Raw genomic sequence first — 23,137 nt, 5'->3', positions numbered from 1 at the left:
TGCTAGAAGGGTGCTCTGGAAGGGAATGAAAGGAGGTGAGTAAAGACAAGTCCCGAGGTAGCAGAAAGGGCAACATTGACAGATGGCTTGGGAGTCAAACTTTGATCTTTTTCCATTTTCTTAAAATGTGCTTTTTTCTTGTACATTTGTCAGCATTTAAAACTATGCAGAATTGCTGAATTGCTACATATACTCTTTCTTTACCATAGCCGTGTAGACTCATCCCTGCTATCTTAAATTTGGGGATATGGCCTGCCGTGTACTCTTAAATTAAGCTTTTTCTAGAGTTTTCTCACTCTAGTGGTCCTTCTTAAAAATGGGGCTCCAGTTCATTTCTAGACCAGCATACGTGGTTCTGTCTTTGCTGTGCCTAGGCATAGCTATTATGCTACACTGCTGTGCAAACATGCTTTGGTCTGATCCCCCCCTCTCTTTCTCCAATTATATAAAATCACATGACTCCAAAGTTAGATAAATGCTGATGCCGAGCCACAGGAGAGCAGGGCTTGAGACCAATATTTTGATGAAGGGATCTATTTCCCCCTTTCATACAGACAGGGCTGAGTCCTATTCCCCAAGCTTGAGAGAGGATACTTGGAGTAGAAGAGCAGGAAGAGGGGCTGCTCACTTTGTGCTTTCAATTCTTGTGTTGGTGTAATAAAAAAAAAGAGAGAGAAAGAGAGAGAACATATTTTTAATTTAGTTATGCAGGATGGTCTCCACTTGCTCTTCTAAATCTGCTCTCTCCCATAGTATGGCCTTCATGGACTGCTTTACCCAGGCTCCCCTGACTCTGTGGATTACAGCTGGGTTTGGGCAATGGGACAAACCAGCAGAAGAGTAGAGAGTAGGAGGAGAAGTCTCCAGGAAGGGAGTCCCTTTGTTCCCTCCCTGCGATTTGCCAACAGCTATGCTTCCCTACTTAGGGCTACAGCTCCAGTTGGGTGATATCTTATAGTTTGCCTCCAGTGGCTGCCTCTCCCTTGTCCCTTCAGGCCTAGGGGTGGAAGAGTGTGTAAGGGACGTCCACCATCCCTTGTCGATTCCCTCTGTAAACATGCCTTTCATTCAACAGTCCTCAGTGACCCTTTGGAGGACGCCATCTCTTTTTACTGGAAACTTCACTGATTTGACTCTTGGCAGATTCTTAAAAAATGAAACACCTGGATCACAGAATTAAACCACCCCAACTGAACTTTAATAGTACATTCATTTTAGAGGGAATACAAAATGTAATTCAAGAAAATGTACTTAACAATGAAAGGAATTGTGAAAGATACCAACAAAACACCAAAAAAAGAGTAACTTTCTGAAATAGAAAATTAATGCCCAATACATGTCTTTGGTCCCCTGTATAGACTATAACTTTAGTGAGCTGCTAGAATAACATTTATTTCCACAGTGTGTACTTAAGTTGATCACAATGCTTTGTAAATTAAGAAATCAATTATAATGCTGTTAGGTGATTGGAGGTATTTATAAATGTGTACTCAAAGAGGAAATCCAATGAAGTTAAGTGTTTGATGAGGCAGAAGATAGTCGTCAATATTTAAGTTGTAATACCACCTGCAGGCGTAGGCACTGTATGTCCACACATACAAACTTCTCATTTGCAGAGAAGACTGCATCTCCATCTGTAAATGGCTCAAGCGGGGGCTCTTCCTAAATTCAGAAAACCATGAGATTTGGCTAAACGAAATAAATCTTTACATAAGTGCAAGCTAATTGTTTTCCCCTGCGTTTCAATGACACCAAAGTTTACCCCTGAATATATTGGGTTTTTTCTTGATCCAAATCAGAGCTGACATTACACGAACATTAGGACAACCCTTTCAAAGCGCACGGACATGAGCAGACAGGGGTGCCAAGAATGTAAGTGAATTACACTGAGACTGCAGTGATACCGATCGGATTTTCCCTGCTTGCCGCTCAGGGCTTACAGCCTCTGCCAGCATGGTGGTTTTGGGTTGGCGCGGTTTCTAGAGCTTTGTTCTGGTTCTACGTTGTCATGGGTCCAAACCACTTTGAGATTCAGGTCTTTTGGAGGCTTTCTGTATCTTCTATCAGATCTTTGGATGTTCAAGGCCATAAGTTAGTACCAGAATTTTCCAGTTCCCTCTTGGGAAACATGACCTGAGGCCACAGGGAACTGGGAACAATTTGGCTCAGAGCAGACTACTCTGGCCCATCCAATTCTGGACGCCTAACGTCAGAGCTGGGATTCTGAAGTGAAAATCCGCTATAGTTTTTCCCTTTTCATCCCAATGACTGTCGGGGACAACAAATAAAACCTGCATCTTCTTTTATCACAATTCAATTCTCTGACATACGAGGCTAAGCTCCGTGTTTTCCATTTAAGTTGAAAATGAGTCAGTAAACGTGAACAGATATGTCTGATGTGATGGGATTTTTAGAAAGGAAATATTTACCCATCTAATTTTTTCTGTTACCTTTAAATTGCCATTAATAATAGGTGATTGTCTATTACACAGGATTTTTACATTTAATTCCTTCTGTGTATATGCAAACAAAACAACAGGACTCAGCCATTTAATACAGTACAAGGAACAGGAGTACATCAGGAAACAAAGCTCTAGAAATCTACCAGTTCTTAAATAAATGGCTTCAACTTTTATACATTGGGCCCCCAGAGTAAATCATTTTGTTCCCACTAGAGATACTATGTCCAACTATGCCTTTTCTTGTTTTTTGTTTGTTTGTTTTTTAAGGTTCTCAGGCATTATTTCAGAATTTTGGGGTGATGGTGAGGTGAAGAGAAGGACTATAGTTAACATTTTCATTTGGTTTCATTTGGAGGAAAAAATAGTCATCTTATAAATCAATCTTTCATATTCAAAGTAACGTTAGAATTTTATGTTTAGGAATTACCCATGAGTATAATTATTAGTCCTGTTTAGAGCAATTTCTTAACTTCAGAATACTTGTTTGCAGGGAAGATTTATTTACGTGTCCAGATTTCAGTTAAGTTAAATTTTGCCTGGTTTGTTTAAATCAGTAGGAAAGCAAACCAGTTATTTATTCTTTTAAAAATAAGAGCTGATTTGACATAGATTGTGTCAAAATATACTGATGCTAGATTGGTTTGGAATCACTTTAAGTGATCACCTAGTTTGATAACTACTTATAGGAAATGGTTTTGCGTAAGCAACTCAACGAGACCTTGGAAAAAACTGACATCCCCTTTTTGTTTTTTATAATAGCTATCCTGTAATAACACACTGCAAAATAAATAAATAAATAAGGTGTTTCTACTATTCTGAAGATCATGCTGTAAGGAAAAAAAAATACTCGAATACCAAGTACTATACTATTTTAACATTTAAATTACAATGAAACCATACTTTTAAAAACTTGCCAAAATAAATATAATTTTTCCACTTTTATCTCACTAAAAAATATATCTACTCTATAAACTGTTATTTGGGGGAACTCAACACTCTTCCATTTCTAAATTTTTGTTTCATAGTTTATTTTTGTGACATTTCAGATGTTTATGCAGGAACTAAGATGATTAAGCAGTGCAAATTTGCTGAAATATTTTAATGCTGGTATATTTTTATACCATGGCAAACATTTAGATTTAGAAACATATTAAGATATGACTCACTGTTGCATTATTTCCTATATAGTATGAGTCAAACCATGTTTCCTGGATAAAAACTTAGATGCATGGGTTTTGCTACAACAGTCACCTTATAAAGTAGATGTTAGTCACAGCCTCAGCATGAGCCTTAGAAGAGTTTCAGGGTTTACTGAGAATTGATCAGATTTTTCCATTCTTAATTCTAATACTTGGTTGCAGACATAGCCCCATAGCCTCTCCCTGGAAATAGAATGAAGAATATTAATCAGAATTAACTCTCTCAATAGCCTATTATTTCTTGTTGAGAGGAAAATTCCGAAAGTGTTCTTCATTACTGTCGGCACAACGGACATTATAAAATAAATAACCCGATACTTTGACACCCAGCTTCCGGAGGAGTAGTGAGAAGGTGACGTTAACCAGCTGAACTTACTTACTCTTCCACGCGTAATACTGTAGTGACGAGGGAGTCCTCCCACGTGCACAAATACGACACTACAAAGTGCCTGTGATTTCCAAATTCACTGGCCAAACAAAGGGTTTCTTAAGCAATCACAAGACACCAGGAGTGGTTGCTTCCTCGTATGGACTTCGTAGAGAATACATGTGAAGTTTTCTCTGGCCTGACTGTGCACCGTATGTTTACAGCGGCAGTAGCATAGATGATTGAAATTGAACACACAGTAACTACTTAGGGTTTTAAACAAATTACAAAACCACATATGCTCTCGTTCAACAGAAAGCTTAAATCAAAAGGCAACTGGATCCTAAATGCAGTTGGTTTTTTCTCAAAGGCCATGTGACATGCTCATCGAGGGCAGCTTTTATGTATTCTCCTGACACCTTCTGTGAAGTGCCTTGTCAGCACCTCTGTAGCACAAACTGCTGCTGAAACGTTTGTTTACTCTGTTTTATTAGGGTAGCTTCACTTTGTTTATAAACTAACTTTTTTCATTTCTCCAAGGAGCCATTTCAAAATGATCTTCCAGATGCTGGCTAACTAAGCACTTCTTAACTACTGTCCACAAAGGTCAATCTATTTACTGGCATTTGACTGTATAGAACAGGAAGTCTGTGCTGCATCTTGTGTTCTTAATGAAACCCGACAACACAGGACTGAACGCATTAGTCTCAGAACAGGAGGCCGAAGGATGGCAAAGACCCAAGGGTCAATTATTGAATTGATGGATAAAAATCTAAGAGCTTGGAGGTCCCACTTTTCTTTTCGGGAAGAGGTTTCATTCATGTATGCAAAAATCTGTAAGAAGCAAAAAGGAAAAATTATATTAGTTTTATGTTGTAGCAGTGGATGGGATTAGACGACGTGCAATTTCTTAAGATTTAAGAACAAAATGTGTGTGTGTGTGTGTGTGTGTGTGTGTGTGTGTGTGTTTGTGCGCGCCAGTAGTGGTAAAAGATAGGTAGAAGAATCTCATTCTTCCATGTTTATTCTTGACAAAAAACTCTGAAATGTAAGCATTGTCTCCTTCTGACAGATGAGGATGTGAACTTCAGGAAAGTTAGTAACAATATGTTACATTTATTTATTTATTTAAAAAAAATTTTTTTTTTCAACGTTTATTTATTTTTGGGACAGAGAGAGACAGAGCATGAACGGGGGAGGGGCAGAGAGAGAGGGAGGCACAGAATCGGAAACAGGCTCCAGGCTCTGAGCCATCAGCCCAGAGCCTGACGCAGGGCTCGAACTCATGGACCGCGAGATTGTGACCTGGCTGAAGTCGGACGCTTAACCGACTGTGCCACCCAGGCGCCCCATACATTTATTTAAAAAAAAAATTTTTTTTTTAATTTATTTTTGACAGAGAGAGACAGAGCATGAGCGGGGGAGGGGCAGAGAGAGAGAGGGAGACACAGAATCTGAAACAGGCTCCAGGCTCTGAGCTGTCAGCACAGAGCCCGACGCAGGGCTCGAACCCACGAACTGTGAGATCATGACCTGAGCCGAAGTCGGATGCTCAGCCGACTGAGCCACCCAGGAACCCCACAATATGTTACATTTATATCCAAACACTTAATCTGACTTAATTATCACAATTCAGGGAGAGAAGTCACCCAGAGCATGGGTTCTGGACATGGGACTGCCTGGCCTTGAATCCTGGCTCCACAGATAGCTTTGGGACCATTGGTAAGAAAACAAATCTTTGTGCCTCAGTTTTTACATCTGTAAAATGAGTGATAATGAAAACAGTACCTACCTCTTGGGTTTTTTGGGAGGATGACTGGAAGTAATATGCGCAAGCTATGTAAAACAGTGCTCACCCAGTAAGTACCCCACAATGTTAGTTGTCATTATCTCCTTCAGTGAGGACACCAAAGTGCAGAGAAGTCAGGTGACTTTCCCAAGTCCCCAAGGGTTGGTTAGTTGGCAGAGTTGGGACAAACATTCCAACTTCCTTGACAGCGAGTAGAGTGCTCAGCCATGTGCTACATTCATGGCTATAGCCTATCTTAGAACAAATACCCTTAGAACAACCTCCTAAATACTGGAAAGCTGACACATTGGCTGGCCCATTGACCAATGTTTTCAAACTGGTATACCAATTCCCATCTGATTCCTCACATATTTGGGGATCAATGCAAGTTCTGGTCAGATTCAAAGGAATGGAACAGTACATGCTCCATGAAGATCAAACACTCCCACATGGCTTACTGAAAAGAGGAAAACAAAGGGAAATCACACCCGACTTTAAAGCCAGTTCTTTATAATGTTATAGGGACTTTCTTACCAGGGGGAGCCTGTGAGTTAGAGAACTGCGACATCTTTCCTCCAGGCTCCTTTGCCAGAAAAAGGAATGTTTTTTTTCCTTTCCTCCTGGTACTTACTCTGCAGGCATCTGGCAATTGGATATACAAAGCAAATTGCAGGGATGGAGAAGAGTAGTCATCTTTGGGTTGCTTATGTTAGGACAAGAGCAGGAAGGTTTGGCAGCCAGAGGTGTTTATGACAGAGAATCTTGGAATAGGGAATGGAGGAAAGACTTGGCAGATGAGCAAGGAAAAAGAAGAATTGATGGTGGATTTCCCTGATTATACAGAGAAAAGGAAAGTTAGGTGGGAACATGCAACAGAGCAATACTTTTCTTGTCAGCCAAACTATTTTGGATGAGAAATAGACAGTACTTATATGGTATATCCAAGGAGCAATTTTGAAGATTAGAATTTCAAGATAATGGTGTACAAAAGTCTAGTAGATTAAAATATATTAGTTAATACACACACGTACAACTGACACTCTGTCATAGAAAAAGTCTGTAGCTGAACTTATGATCTAGTTTGGCCAAAGCATACGATGACCCTGAACTGGCTAGCCATAGCGGGCAGTGTAGACAGGGCTCAGCACTCTAGTGTCACACATGAAGATGAGTCAGGTTTTCAGTGGGGAATGACCCGTATCATAGTTCCTGATCTCATTAGAGAGCAATAGGGAGCAATGAGAAGTGAAAAATGGTTTTAGAGAATGAAGCAATTCTGTACTATTTGTTTCCTTTCCCTTTCATCCATCATACTGGGCAATTTTTAGAAATGCTTAAAATTTGTATTTCATGAGGTGGCCAAGATTTTGGAGGAGATAATTTCTTCTTTTACACTGGGAAAAGTGACATACTTTTCCTGAAGTTCATGATGTAAGTTTTATCTTTTTTTAGCTCACCATTTCCTTCCCCCACCCCCAACCCCACCCCCATGGTCCTCGTCTCTTGCCGAGAGCTCACCATTTTTGATGTTGTGGATCCTAGGTTTGTTTTTAATTGTAAAATATACATAGCATAAAAATCTACCATTTTAACCACATTCAAGTGTAAAATCAGTGGCATTAAGTACATTTATATTGTTGTGCAACTATGTTGTTTATGTTTTTTTATTTTCTGTGTATCAAGATGTTTTGACATTTTAAAACCTTTCTGGTTGGGAAGAGATTGCCTCTTCCCAGGGCTAGCCATTCTTTTTTTTTTTTTTTTTAATGTTTATTTATGTATTTTGGGAAAAAGAGAGAGAGAGAGAGACAGGGACAGAGGGAGGAAGGAAGTGCGGGAGGGGGAGAGGGAGAGGGAGAGAGAGAATCCCAAGCAGGCTCCACACTGTCAGCACAGAGTGATGCAGGGCTCGATCTCACTAACTGTGAAATCAGGACCTGAGCTGAAATCCAGAGTTGGACCCTTAACTGACTAAGCCACCCAGGTGCCCCAGGGCTAGCCATTCTTCAGAGACAGCCCAGGGTTCACCCAGGAGCTGTCCTTTGATATGCAAAGTAACCAAGCCTGAGCCCCTCCACATGGTCCTGTATCCCAGGGACAATATTCCTCTGGAGAGGCCCAGGCTGTCCTCCCGCTCCTGCTCCTTCTGCCTCCCGATCTACTCTAGTACCTTCCTTGCGGCTCTGGTGTTGTGCAGTGTTTGCTGTATGATACAAATTATTTTCCCGAGCGTTTCCTGTGCTCCTCTTCTGGCTGCACCGGACTGGCCATCACGTAAAAGAACACAGAATAGCAACCATCGCCACCATCCATCTCCAGAACCTTTTCTTCATCACCCCAAACTGAAACCCTGTACCCGTTAAACAGTAACTCCACATTTCCTTCTCCCTCCAGCCGATCCTAGATTTTAATGAAAGGCTGACACATTGGATATATCAATTAATAACGTTTCACTGCTACTCTGAAATCAGCTTCCAAGGCTGATAGAATTTATACGTGTTTTTGCACACCTGACTAACAAATTTGTTATGAACAATCTAAACGAGTCAAGTTGAGTTTTGATTCCTTAGGATAGAGGCTCTCTCTACAGGGCTTTGTTAAGAATATAGAGTTTGATTTGGTACCTACAAGGTGGTATGGATCAAAATTAGTGTTCTTTAGATTTATCTTCTTTTTTTTTTTTAACATTTATTTATTTTTGAGACAGAGAGAGAGCATGAACAGGGGAGGGTCAGAGAAAGAGGGAGACACAGAATCTGAAACAGGCTCCAGGCTCTGAGCTGTCAGCACAGAGCGCGACACGGGGCTCGAACCCGCGGACGGCGAGATCATGACCTGAGCCGAAGTCGGACGCTTAACCGACTGAGCCACCCAGGCACCCCTAGATATATCTTCTTTAGAACACTTTCAGCCTCTCATGGAAAGTTTCCTCTTGGCTCTGACTGGGTACTGTGATTCTGGGCTACTTTTCTACTGTTAATGCAACTCCATCATGGTTTCAGAATTTGGGGGCAAATGAGAACTTTATTTGGTTGTTCACTGAAATCACCTGAGGACTGTTTAGACTACTCTGATGGCTTTCTCCCACCCCCAGAGACTCTGATTTAATTAATCTGGGCTGTAACATGGGTATCCTCAGGTTTTTTAACCGCCCGCCCCCCCCACCCCGGATGATTCTAACATGCAACCAAGGTTGGGAACCACTGTTTTAGAACCTTTACCCAACCCCTGAAACAGCTGAAAATTATTCATTTATCACACCTAACAACAAAAGACCCATCAGTCAAACAAATGACGTTAGCTTCCAGAATTCAGTTCGTGATCATTACTATACAATCTGATTTTCCTTTGGAAATTGAACCCTATGTGGATAGCAGTTAATATTTACTGAAGACTTATGTGTGGCAGGCATGGGGCTAAGCGATTTGTAAGTCTCATTCTGTATTTAATCCTTACACAAACTTGCAAAATATGATTATTCCTGTTTTAGTGAGGAGGAAATCAAGGCCTAGTAGATTAGTTACCATGCCCCAAGTCACCCTCCAGGGAAGTAGGGAAGTCATGGAGGAGCCACACTCAAGCAGTGGGACCAAAACCCTCCTTTTAGCCACTACACAGTCTGCCACCTTCTCCGTAAACAGCCTGTGATACAAAGGCTCACGTGAAGTTCACAGCTAACCGGTTACGGGTTTGTAAGAGGCTTGTTTGCAAAAGTGTTACAAAGGTTTGTGGCTATCGCTGCTCCTGTCTATATAGTTAAAAACCACAGCTATAGCTAAGTTGCTACTTGTCTTTCTTTGGGGTTTTTTTTTCCCCCTTCACACTTTTTACAGTTAAACTGCAGGCAGAGACTGTCATAAGTTTACCTGTCTTGTGAAAGACATTAGGGTATCCTGCCTATGGTTTTGTATAATCCATTCTTTAAAAAACTTTTGGTGTCCACTATACTTCCAAAAACTTTTTTTAAACACAGAACTTTTGGGGGGACGTTATTTTCCAGGCATATGATGTTTTAAAGAAATCCCTTCCCCCAAACCATAGGTGCTTTGTGGTAGAGGGGACAGGAGCCTATTTCCCTAGGAAGACAGGGGCAGGGATATGGCTCCAGTACTAAAGAGTATTCCCTGCCTTGTGCTTCAGGTGATCCCGGGACTGGACCCAAAAGAGAGTTCATGCTAAAGTTTGGAGCTCTGGGCCTGCACATTCCAGGGTGCTGGCCCTTAACTCTTCGAGAAAAGGATAGGCACTGTGGAACATCTACCCCGAACTCCTATAAACACAAGATTTTGCAAATGATTTGAAAGTGATCCATGTGCTGCTCATGTTGTGCAAGAAGAACCCTGGTCTAGGGGAAGTTCTGGCCCTCCCCGCATGCACTTTCCCTATCCCCTGCCCTTCCCATCACCCATATGTCCTAACTGCAGAAGACTTAAGCCTAGTGTTCTGTTAGAGGGGGCAATTTTAGGCAGCAGATTATTCTGAGAAAAATGAAGCTTGGTGTATCTTGGCCATATAAACTGAGGCACAGTGGATGTGAGCTCAAGATAAGGGAGGGGAATGGTGGTCAGAAACCACAAAATAGAGGACAGGAGAAGCCACGGAAACCGTGCCGACCAAGTTGCAGATTAACTGGGTCGTAAGCCTTGGTGGAAAGAGACTTGCTGTCTTCCTGAACACTGTGGGGAGATGAGTCCCTCACCATTTCTATTCTATTCTATGCTATGCCATTCCATTCTTTTTTTTTTTTTTTTTTTTTTACTTAATACTGTGATGGACTCTTGACATGCCAAAAAAGAAATACACCATCCCTAAAGCTGTTTTTCTATAAAGTGAGGGCCTGGCCTCAATTATCTGAAAGAGCAGTGATGACTAACTTAAAGGGTGTAGACATAATGTGCAGCTTTTCTTTTGGAAGAAGAACTATGGCTCTTGCTGTCTAAATTTTAAAAATTCAGTGTAATTGTGTCTTTATTCACAACCACCGTTTTATAATGGTGAAGGAAGAGGTGTCAACCGAAAACATTACTTTAGAGGAACATTCTCTTTTAAAATAATTTTTTTAATGTTTATTATTTTTGAGAGAGAGAGAAAGAGAGAGACAGAATGTGAGCAGGGTAGGGGCCAAGAGAGAGGGAGACACAGAATCCGAAGCAGGCTCCAGGCTCTGAGCTGTCAGCACAGAGCCGGATGCGGGGCTCAAACTCACAAACCGTGAGATCATGACCTGAGCCGAAGTCGGATGCTTAACCGACTGAGCCACCCAGACAGCCCTAAAGGAACATTCTCTTGAAAGGTCACATGTCTTAAAATGATTTCACTAATCCCCAAACACATCGTTGGTGATGCATAAATGATAAAGGGATTTCCAGCCGTTCATGGATAGAACTTAAAATATTACCAAACAAATTCATTGTGGTTATGCATGGAGAGTTCTGAGATTCTTTCATCCTTACTAGCATTGTGATATTTTGCACATACGTAATTGACAAATTTCATATGTTTTACAACCCCCATTCATGTTACATTTTACATAAAGAGTTCCAGGAATGAACAGAAAACTCCAGTACTGTTTACTGTTTACTGTTTGCTCTGTATTTTGAAGACCATATTTCCACTAATCAGACTGCCTAGAAATTATAGCCCTAAAGAATTTCTAAAGATGAAGACATTATTTTAGAATGAGCCAACGGTTCACTTTTGAAACTTCAGAACTGAATAATATATTCTAATGGCAAGTGGAAAGCAGTTTAAAATGACCAGCAGTTATCCACAGCTATTGGGAATGTAGGGACTGAGTGGCTTGATGTAGGTTGGAAATTAAAATACAAATATTATCTGAGGCAAGATTGGAGGTCTGATATATTTTCTGTGTTCTGTTCCATTTCAGGAAGAAAGTTTCTATTTATCTCTGTGAAATGATGACAACAGCTGATCAACATAAGGAGGAATTCATTAATTTATACACTATCCCTTTAGTACATAAACAGTTTGGAATATGTTGTTCGTCCCATGCATGATTTCATATTGGACAGCCAAAATAATGTCATTTCCTGAAAATACCATTTTTTGTTTTGTTTTGTTTTTTTTATCACGTAAGAAATGTTTTATGTGTACCAACAGAAGATTTTATGTGAGGGGTAATCTGATTATTTCTTAATTTAGACCAACATTTATATTAGCCAGTCTCCTTAAATCTCCGTCTCAGCCTTTTAATTCATAGGACTGTGGAGAAGAAACAAGAAACCGCGCACTTGGCCCCAGCTCCTTGATCTGGCATGCAGAAAAAGGTCTTTGCCATTTTATTTTTAAAGTGAACAAGTTGGAATTGAGACAAAGCGGTCCAGATATTTATAACATCCTTACCATTCTTTTGTGAAAAGTTGGATGAATCTTCTCATATGCAACCCCTGAAATGAGTACTTTCTCTCTGCTAGTACTGTGGCTAAGAGGACAGGCTCTGTGCTTCAATTGCCCGGCTGTGAACCCCAGTTCCAACACTCACTAGCTGTCGGACCCAGGGTAAGGTATTTGCCTCATCTGTAAAATGGGAACAATAATACTATCTATTTTATAGGTTGTTGTGAAGATAAGTTAGGTATGTAAAAATTAGCACTCAAAAGGTTAGCTATCTTGATGTTGATAATAATGATATTTGAGGGTTGAGCTTGACTTCATTATAAGGTGCTGGGAATTTTACATTTTGCTAGTTCCACTTCCAACCTTTGGAAGTCCTAGACTCATGTTCTTGGAGCAAGCAGTAATTCTAACCTGCCTACACCTTGGCACAATGGCTGACACAAATAGTTCCAGGTTTCCTAAATTCCCCACTCCCCTCCCTCCTTCCCTCCCTCCTGGCATGCTGGAAAAGGCTGGTGCCCCACTGGATACATGGCTGTCAAATCTCCTCTTTACTGGGCCAGTGGAGTGGTGTGGCCCACTTTTGAGGGACACAGAAAGCAGCTCTGTTATCCCGAGGAAGGAGTAGAGATAGAGTAGATTGCTAGTACTTTCTGGGGACACAAGGAAGACAATTAGTTGGGATAGCTCATTCATAATCACTTTACATTGGTTACATTTTGAAGTGATAACATTTTGGATATTTGGGGTTAAATAATATTGATGAATTTTTACCATTTCTCTTTACTTTTTGTTATTTGGCTAATAGAACATTACAAATTCCATATGTGGCACAAGTGTATTTCTATTGGACTGCATGTGTTCTGTTAGAGGAACAGGAGAACTTCTGAACGCAATCACATGTCTTTGCCTTGTCCCGGTTAGGATGCGTAGAAATGATTCCTGCCTCGTATGGGAGATTGGTGTAGGCCATTTCTGACCACAATTTTCGTGTGGGCCAAGTAGACAAAAAGGACATGAGCAGAAGGTGCCCCCCAGGGCCCATGGCAAGCATTCTGAAATAACAGAATGTATGCACCAAACAGTAGCTGTGATTTTTAAATCATCAGATAAGCTCTCCATGAAATAACTTAAATCAGGATACTGCAGCATTTCATAAGGTTTCAAGTGCTATGTAAATGAAAGATTCTAACAAGCACCAATAATCTATTGACAAAGTAAATTAGTGAGCGGTCAATGTAAATTTCCTTATTCAAAGATGGCTTGAGGGGCACCTGGGTGGCTCAATCAGTTGAGCACCAACTCTTGACTTGGGCTTGGCTCACTCAGGTCATGATCTCAGGTCGTGGGATCAGGTTCCATGCTGAGCATGGCTCCTACTTGAGATTCTCTCCCATTCCTCTCCCTCTGCTCCTCCCCCAGTTTCTCTCTTTCTCTCAAAAATAAAATAAAATTAGAAGAAAAAAAAGATGACTTGATACTTCCCATTTAAGGTACAGTTCAAATACCTGTTTGGGGCCTAGTGAGTTACCTACACTTCATCTGCATAACTTGTCATGTTAGCCCCAAGGTGAGAATCAGTGTCTGACCTTCTGATTATGTTCACTCTAGGCTTTTTCCCTGTTCTTTGGAATCTTTGCCATGCATACATGCAGAAGCAAACCTGGATAATATTTGCTGATAGTATCAATGCCACTATCATAAAGTGCCCTCATAATCCTCATCTGGTGTCCCCAACCCATAAACAGGCGATCTAAATAAAAACACAGCTTCAAAGTGAATCTCCTACTCCCCACTCCTTCTAACCAGACTTCTAGGCTCTAAGCCCCTTGCATCTGGCAACTCTGGAGCAGTCTCTGGCTTAATAGTAAATAAAGGGGGAAAATAAATTTTCATATGAATATGTGTATGTATACACAGAGGGCTTGAAAATCAACATACAGCAATAACCGAGATCTCATGATAAAAGGCAAATTTATTTGAAAACGGGAACCTGTTGAAAATCACTGCCTTTATCTTTTATATTGTATCTATGCAGTGGATTAGTCATGATCAGAGGAGAGACTTTTTCCTCCTGCTGTCTTCCTCTAAAGGGCTTAGGGAATAACAAGCCTTTTCACAAGCCTGTGGTCCCCTCTGAGCCCATTGCCAAGGTATTTAATTGGCTGGGGAAGGGGTATTTTTATATATATGCACTCAAAGATCACAGAGGAAACTCCAAGAACTGACTTCCCAATTTGCACCAGGCCAAGACCAACACTACCCATATCAGAAAGGGTTTATGGCCTCTGAGTTGTATTCTAAGTTGCTTAGTGGAACTAGACATTCTTTCTCTCAAAGACACATGTTCTGCATATTAGTCCTGACCCCCCCCCCCAAAAAAAGGTGATTTAATTCCTATTATGCCACCAAACATTTCTACTAGTAAAACAAAAGAAACGCATAGAAGCCATGTCAGTTTCTATATCACAGCCTTTCTGTTGCACAAACTCCCTGGTTCAGGGTGGAATGGAAGATGTGGCCTCTCGTGGTCCTACTTCATTTCAGAAGAGGGCACCTTTGTGTAACTTATTGATTCAGACCAGCTTCTGTCCCAACAGAGAATGGGGTAGAAGTGTGAGGACAATGGGGACCAGAGAGAAGAGAACATAGCTATGAATCCAAGTTAATTTAGGGGGCAAGGTGTCCTTTTCCACCCTGGAGGATGAGTATATGCAAGTAATCAAAAGCAGTGATGGAGGCGAGAAGTAAGATAAAGTCACTTCTCTAGCTTCTATAGGTCAGACCTGCTATTGGTAGGCACTATCCATCTCTTCTTTTCTCCAAGACGGTGCCAGGAGGGAGTTATGGCCAACTGCTTACATCCTTCAAGGTCAACCTTGTTCTTTTTTTTAATCTTAAAAAAATATATATATATATATTTTTTTATTTTAAACTTAATATATATATATATATATATATATATATATATATATATGTATTTGAGAGAGAGGGAGAGAGACATAGAGCACAAGCGGAGAAGGGGCAGAGAGAGAGGGAGACACAGAATCTGAAGCAGGCTCTGAGATGTCAGCACAGAGACTGATGTGGGGCTCGAACCCACAAACCATGAGATCATGACCTGAGATGAAGTCGGGGCCTTAACCAACTGAGCCACCCAGGCGCCCCTCAGCCTTGTTCTTTTGAAGACTGGGAAGTGGCGCTGCAAAACTCCCAGTCCCCAGCTTCCAGTATGAGGCCAGTGCCTGCTCAGACACATTCCAGGCTCTGCTACCTGTTCCACCAGAGGAGACTCAAACTCACAGCATTATAGAGCTGACTGCTAAGCCTGCACTAAACCAGGCCAGCACCCATCCCCAAACCTAGGCACCCATCTTCAGTTCCCCAGGCAGCCTCTGGCCTGCTGGGTCATGGCACATGCTGTACATGCCTAACTCTCCCAACCTTGAGATGGACCAGTCATTCCTGTGTGTGGCTTTGTGCTCATAAAGCGTATGAAGAAACCCTGTAGATATTTCTGATAGTGATATGAAAAGAATACTTTGTAAGAGGGTACAAATGCCTTCTTTAGAGGAATTGCAAAAGCTTAGGGAGGGGTTTCGCCAAGCAACCAACTTTGCCTTTAATTAGCATTATGGACATATTATGAGGTCCACGTTTTTTCATGGCCACAAAGAGTTACATCCCCAATAGGTAAACTGGGAAACTTGTGAACTGTTTGCTGAACTTTTATGACAAGTAATGAATGCTCTGACTTTATCAACAGGGACCCTTCTCAATGGCAGCTAGAATGCTGTGGGTTGGACACCACATTGTGTGTTGGGAGAAACCGAAGTCAAAGCACAGAGAACACAGACCCATGGGTAGGGGGTACAGGAAGGTGACCTGAAGCTCAGGGAAGTCAGGTTGTAACGGATACCCATCCAAAGGTGGAGGGGGCTGCCTCCTCCACAGGCACTGAGCCAGGCTAGCAGAGACTGGGGTGGGGGTGGGGGTGGCTTTTAACCCTCTGACAGTGGTCTGGGCTGGCTTAGTGGAGGGTCAAGGCTCCCTTTCAGGGGACTGTACTAGGTGTAAGAAACACTAGCATAGAGTCAGCGGGTTAGGGGAGCAGGGAAGTGGGGTAAAGGTGAGAAGCCAGAGGAGAAGGCTCTAGGCCTCCCCAGGACCTATTCTTACAAGTTGCAAAAGTGAGTCAGAAGGCTGCCCAGAGCCGGGCTATGGAAACCAAGTGGCTTAACTTACTGTGAAAGGCAAGGAGCACACACCAAAGGTGATGGTCATAATAGCCAGGAGAATGAGGTGGTCTGTCTCCTCCGCCATGGACAGCCTTTCCCCTCTCCTGCGGGCCCCAGGGGCGTCCCGGCAGCTGCCCAAGGAGGGCCCGCAGCGGCTTCTCCTGCTCCGACGGTGCATGCGGATGAGGTTGAGGATGACGCTGAAGTTGCACGCGAGCACCGCGACGATGAGGAGCAGCAGCAGGGTGGCATACAACTGCAGGTACGTAGTCTGGCCGTGCTCGATGAAGCACCACGTCCCGGGGCAGTACTGGACGTACTGCCCGTAGTTCAGCAACGGCAGCGAGCAAAAGAGTAGGGAGACGGCATAGATGGTGGGCAGCACTGCCAGGCCGCTGCGGCGCGTGACACGACGCTGGTAGAAGTAGGGGTGCCCGATGGACAGGTAGCGCTCCAGGGCCATGGCGAAGAGCATGAGCATCGTGGCCAGGCTGAAGAAGGTCATGGCGAAGGCGAAGTAGGTGCACGCACGGCTCTCAGGCGCCAGCGCCACCAGGGTCTGGTTCCGAGCGTAGGAAGCCAGCACCACCGGGCTGATGAGGCAGGTCCCAAGCAGGTCGGTGAACACCAGCTCTGTCACCAGCACGTGGAACAAGGAGACCGAGTTCCCGCGTCCCGCGCTGCGTCCCGCGTCCCCCCGCCAGCGGCGCGCCAGCAGCGCCAGAGCGATGAGGTTCCCCAGCACCCCGGCCGAGAACATCACCGAGCTGATGGCCGGACTTTCGCCGGAGGGGAGCCACTGCCGCGACCCGCAGTCCTCGGGCCAGGAGTCATTGGAGATATTGCCCATGGTGGAGCGCCGGCAGGAGAGAGGCGCCCTCCTCTCCCGGCTCGTACCTGGGAGGAGGAGGGTCTGAGAGCGCTCCGGCACGCAGAGGGAAAGGGGGAGGGATCCTAGTCCAGAGCCCCCTTCCGGCCCCCAGCGCGCCCAGGGCAGGCTCGGCCCCAGGGCTCGCGTCGCTCCGGGAGAGGCCACTAGGCTGCAGCATCCGGGCAGCGCTCAGGGCTCCTCTGCCGATCCGCGCTCCTCTCGGCCGCGGCCCCGCGCCCAGGGGGCGGCCGCCACCACTCCGCACCCGCCTGGGGACGGACTCAGAAGCGGAGTCACCGTCCCCAGGGTTAGCGCCCGCAAGCCGCCCCAGAGGTGGGACGCGCGCGTCCCACCCTGTGGGGGCACTGCGAGTTCACTGCGAGGTCCTCAGCGGGGAGAGGGGAGGAGACGGCCACGACCCCGAACGCCGGCCCGGCCCGGCCCCGCGGGCGCTGGGCTGGAGCTGCGCCGTGGCCCCGCTCCCACCCAAACCCTGGGCAGTGGGTGCTGGAAGCCGCACGGCCGCCGACCTCGGCTAGGAAGCGTTGAGCCCAGGCGGAGCGCTGGGAGCGAGAGCGGGGCACTTGTGGGGTGTGCGCAGAATTCACGGAAGGCGAAAACGGGAAAGCAAGAGTGACTCACCAGACAATGGAGAAGTTTGGAGGGCCAGTCCCGGCCGTGTGCATAAGAAGGGAACAACAGACACTAAAGACAGCTTGCAGTAAGATCAGTGTTCTTTTTCTTTTTTCTTTTATCTCAGGAAGATAAGCCAAGGGGCCGGGACCAAAATTGGGAGGAAGTTGAAAGTACGCCTGGTGGGTGTGAGGAACCGAACCAGGCGCGCCGCTGAGCCGCCTGTTGCATTGTCGGCTTTGATTCGGTTGCCAGCATTTCGCCTTTTCCTGTGTCAACACCAGAACGGCTAACCACTCGTTTCAGCAAGCAAGCAAGAATGAAAAGAAAGAAGAGAAAGAAATGTTCCTGATGTGTGGAATTGTGTTTGTGAACACAGCTGGAAAGCACCGCACGGCGGCTCTCCACTCAAGATCGGCCCTGAGAGAAAATGTTGCTCAGGATTAATCTTTTCATGTTAACTGTGCAGAGCACATTTGGAAAGACCCATCCCTGGTAAAGTGTATTACTAAGTGGCCAGTTTTAGAAACTAGGGCTGACAAACGTGTCACAGTTGCAGACTCCTGAAAATGGGCTGGTGTTTAAAACAACAACAAAAAATCCAGTTTGATGGTCGAAAGGGGGTAATTCTATTCTGTGAGGAAGGTCATAGTCACTTGGGGACGGGAGGAAGACTGGGAGGTGGAAGGATCTGCATAGGGAACAGGCAAGGGGAAAAAGTCATCAGGGTGGAAGAAAGAAAAAATTACCTGTTGAAGAACACATCTTACTCGCCATGAATATGTTAGCTCACCTTGATACTTGGTCTGGGAATTGGAATGGAGATGGGGCTCCCAAAGGACAAGTTCACAGGGAGTCTATTTTTCTCAAATAAGGAGTTCAGCAGTCACAGGTAGGTGGGCTTCTCAGGACCCACCTCCTTCTGTTCTCCAGCCCTTTATTCCTAGCATACCGGCTTTCAGTCTACATGTTCTTTCCCCATGTAGTCACCAGTCAGGATTCAACCAGAGAAAAAGAACCACTATAAGTGATGAAGAACAACAGATTTATTGTTAGGCACCAGATCTGTGCTGTTCAACATAGTAGCCACTAGCCACACGTGGCAGTGTAAATGAATTAAGATGAACTGAGAGTAAAAATGTAGTTTCTCGGTTGCACTGGGTACACTTCAAGTGCTCGATAGCCACATGCATGTGACTAGTGGCTATCGTTGGGCAGCTCATATACAAAACATTTCCATCATCACAGAAGTTCTATTGGAGAATGAGGCATCAGACCTTACATGATTGTGGGAGCTCATTGAGAAGTCTGTTCAAAGCTGTTTGAGGTCTTTGATTCTAGTGTTGAATGTGAAGTCACCATAAGTCAGACAGAATGGCAGTCAGGGTAGAAAGCTAGACCTGGATAAAAAAGCAAGTACAGGCTTGGAACCTGCAGGGGCTAACTGGAATTCATGAAAAACTAGAATCCTCTAAGACAGGCTGGATTTGTGTGTGTCCCTCACTACCTCTGACCTTGATAACAGGCATACTGCAGAAGAAGCTGGCATCCTTCATGGGGTTGCACATGCACTTGGCTTAGGACACGGAGAAGCTGAAGGAGGACACACGACCAGCAAGGTGAACCAGCAGATGAGTGACAATGTACTAGAGTCACCACTGTGCCTGGAGCCCTTGCATTGTCCTTCAGAGCATGAAAACCATGGCTGCTGCTTCGCCGCTGCCCTCTCAATCACATACAGCACTTCTCTTGTGGCTACTGCTAACCTTGAAACCATGCAGAATTCTGGAGAACAGATCCTGCTCAGCTGAGTTGACCCAGTATAAAGCTACCACACTGCCCCGTGGGTCCAGGCATGAAGTCTGCATTGAAAGAGGAGGGTGAGAAAGAGGCAGCTCCTGTGAGCTCTCTTTCTCTCTCTTGTGCTTGTTTCTTTCATCAGGAAAGCTAGTTTTCTAGAAGCACCTCGGTAGACTTCCCTTTGTGTCTCTTTAGCCAGAACGTGGCAAATTGGCCACTCCTTAGCTCCATAGGAAGCTGAGACGAGGGTATTGGGCATTTCCAGCTTCTTCCAGAGTAGAGACAGGCAGGGGAGAAATGGGCTGGGAGTGGCATTGGGTTAGTCAGCCTCTTGTCCACTGTTGTGCACAGTGCATTCCCTACTATCCCCTCTGTGGAGCCTGAAAGGAAGGGCAAGAACACCCATTCCAAGTTGCACCCATTGCATTTGAAGAAACTGAGGCACAGAAAAGTTGATGATCTTACCCAAGGACATACAAAGTTAGTGCAAAGCTAGGAGTATGGAAGCCAGACCACCTCAATTACATTACAGACCCCTGCATATTGCGCACATTGTCCATTTAAAGCCAGAAAGGAGTACATGGCAAGATACCCATCCTCAATACTGCATTAGAGCTCCCTGGCAAATCACCCAACACAATTTAGATGTTGCTTTTTACCTGACATATTGGTGAAATTTGAAAAGATTACACATATCCAGTATGACCAGAGAGAGAGAGAGAGAGAGAGAGAGAGAGAGAAATGTGCTTACTATTGGTGGAAGTGTGAGTGTGGCTACAGCCTTCTTGGTGAGAATGGTCTGTTAATTATCACAAATTTTGAATATGCTTCAGCCCAGAAATAATATTAAAGAAATGTACTGCCTCAGGAGACATAATCTGACAAATACACAAAGTTATATACGCACAGCAGAAAGAATGTTCGTTATTGCAAGAATCTAGAGGACTTCCATAGAGGACTTGTTTAATAAATTTTGATATACCTATGCAATGGATTATATAGTCACTGAAAAGGATGATATGTGTCTGTAGTTCTTGATAATGATCTTTACCACATATTGAGTTAAAAGCATGTATATTATTTCATTCATATAAAATGTTATGTGTAAGCATTTGCATAGAGCAGCATCTAGAAGGATGTTCAGCAAAATGTTAGTAGTAATTTCTCCGGGTAGTACTTTTTTCTTTATGCCTGTTTGTTTTGACTGATTTTTCTATAAATATGTATTACCTTTATATTAGGAAATGCAAGGAAGCTGCATTAGAAAAAATTTTTTAGAAAAAAATCACTGGAGGAGACTGTCCTTTCTACTTGGCAGAAAGAAGGGAGTTAGATGCTAATGTTTTAAATTATCTTCCAGTTATACTGTTAAGGTCTTGCCAGTTGTTTGAGGCTGATCAGGAAGAGTGGAGATGTATCCTTATATTTTTCATGAGGATTTTTGCAACTGTCCTTATTTGAAGATTGGAAATAATCACGCATTTCACACCATTTCTAATAAGACAGTGCCCTGCCCTACTTCAAGTGACTGCTTTGACATTAGATTTTTGTCATCCCTTAACACAATTCTGTCATCACCAGGAAGTCCCTGTCTTACAAAGGTGGAAACAAAGTGTCAACCAAAGGGTCCAAAAAAACAAAAAAACCTCAAAACGCAGTTAATAAAAACCAACTTTGAGATAGGTTCAAAAAAAATTAAAGGTAACTAACTATAAGTGGGCAGGTAGAATCTTAGTGGAGAAATAGAAACTATAAAAAAAACGGAGTGGAAATTCTAGAACTGAAACAGCAGCTTGTATTTGGCAGAAGAAAGAGTGAGCTTAAAGACTAATCACCTCTGGTCACCCTGCTTTCCATGTTATCATTACTTTTGCGCTCACTGGAAATATTCACACACTTTCCATACCATGCAAGGCTTGCCCCATTTACCTATCAAGAGATGCATGGGTTTTCTGTGCTCTCGGATACCTCAAACCTCTCTGGGATCTGGGGTGCAGGGCCACATTATCTAGGAAACTCCAGTGTTCACATCTAAGCTAACTCTTGTTCTCTTGAACTTCCCCTTCTCTCTTTCACAGCTTGTGGACCCAGGTGGGGAAGAAGTAGGACAACTTTACTCTTCCTCATCTCTGACCTAGGTCTCCTCTACCTAGGTCTCCTCTACTCTAGTCTTTCAAAAGTCCTAAGCCAAACATTGTGTTTTGTTACATTGTTCTTTCTTTGAGGCAGTTAGCATAGCACACCCTAGCTGCTGCTAAAACTAGGCAAAGGGCTCACTTATCAGCCAAGTACTGGGCAAAAAAATTCACAGGTTAATATGTCAAATTATAACATTTACATTCACCTAGGTGTGTGTATATCCGAGGCTTGGTGAGACTTATTACAACCTCATAGGATTGTTTGAGAAACAATTTGATAAAGTCTTTGCAAAACCTGGGTCAATACAAAGTGCTTTACAAACGGATGTAGGAGTACAACAGTTCTCTTGTCTTTAGACGGGAAATATCACAGCTGCTTATTAGCTCCAGGAGTTCGATCAAATGAGTCACTCCAATAATGTCAGGAAGGTAGATTGCCTGTGATTCTTATTTCTTTTCTAAGATTGATAGAGAACAAAGAATCCAATATAGTAATGAAAATTCTCTTTTCTGAGAAATGTTGCCTTCCAAGGACAAAACTGACTACAGGGCAGAAAACCACACATAACACAAGAATAAGGCTATAGTTATTCAGCTTGTTTGTATAACATGGCAACTCATTACAGAAATTTTGGAAAAATTAGAAGGAAGCAAAAAGTCATCTATGAATGTGTATCCTTTGAAAATGACCACTCTTAACATTTTGATGTGTTTCTTTCATTTTTTATTCTATGCATTTTTTTGTTTTCATGGATGTGATAATATTGTATCTAAATTTTTCTGTACTGTTTTTTTTTAAAAACTTAAAAGTAGGGGCACTTGGGTGGCTCAGTCAGTTAAGCATCCGACTTCAGCTCAGGTCATGATCTCACAGTTTGTGGGTTTGAGCCCTGCTTTAGGTTCTGTGCTGACAGCTCAGAGCCTGGAGCCTGCTTGGGATTCTGTGTCTCCCTCTCTCTCTGCCCCTCACCTGCTCATGCTCTGTCTCTCAAAATAAATAAATCAACATTAAAAAATTTTTTTTTAAATATAAAGTATATTGAATAGCTTATATTACAATATGCATTAAAGGCCTTAAAAATGTGCGTGCTTTGAGATCCAGAAATTGCACTCTAGAGATCTATAATCCATTATTTATTCATTCAGCAACAATTTATTAAGGCATATATTTACTGAGGCAGAACAGTAAAGTTTTAAGAGCAGGGGTTCTAGAGTGAGATTGCTTTGGTTTTAAGTTTTTATTTAAATTTCAGTCAGTTAATGTACAGTGTTATATTAGTTTC

The 23,137-nt window shown here is 43.2% G+C and overlaps 1 protein-coding gene and 1 long non-coding RNA gene across 2 annotated transcripts; one reads left to right on the top strand and one right to left on the bottom strand.

Moving 5' to 3' along the window:
* Positions 1–1,176: 1,176 nt before the first annotated feature.
* PTGER2 (prostaglandin E receptor 2) lies at positions 1,177–19,447 on the bottom strand. The gene is made up of 2 exons (XM_027065714.2): positions 16,420–19,447; positions 1,177–4,862 (listed from the first exon to the last, which is right to left on the bottom strand). Exons 1-2 carry the CDS (start codon positions 17,260–17,262, stop codon positions 4,641–4,643), a joined length of 1,065 nt encoding a protein of 354 aa, XP_026921515.1. The 5' UTR covers positions 17,263–19,447; the 3' UTR covers positions 1,177–4,640.
* On the top strand, positions 18,278–22,875 carry LOC113601310 (uncharacterized). Its single transcript, XR_003422485.2, has 2 exons — positions 18,278–18,411; positions 19,442–22,875. It is a non-coding gene; the product is annotated as an uncharacterized LOC113601310 (long non-coding RNA).
* Positions 22,876–23,137: the final 262 nt, after the last annotated feature.

Source organism: Acinonyx jubatus, chromosome B3, assembly GCF_027475565.1.
Source record: "Acinonyx jubatus isolate Ajub_Pintada_27869175 chromosome B3, VMU_Ajub_asm_v1.0, whole genome shotgun sequence".
In the NCBI taxonomy this organism is placed as follows: Eukaryota; Metazoa; Chordata; class Mammalia; order Carnivora; family Felidae; genus Acinonyx; species Acinonyx jubatus.
The sequence above is the reverse complement of the archived record's forward strand: the minus strand, read 5'-3'. Positions and strand labels throughout refer to the sequence as shown.

Excerpts from the sequence above, each read along its gene's own strand:
- PTGER2 (XM_027065714.2), bottom strand. The coding sequence starts at position 17,262 with ATGGGCAATATCTCCAATGACTCCTGGCCCGAGGACTGCGGGTCGCGG. Across the intron at positions 4,863-16,419 it reads TGTGCTCCTTGCCTTTCACA|ATTTTTGCATACATGAATGA; the intron begins GTAAGTTAAGCC and ends TGCTTCTTACAG.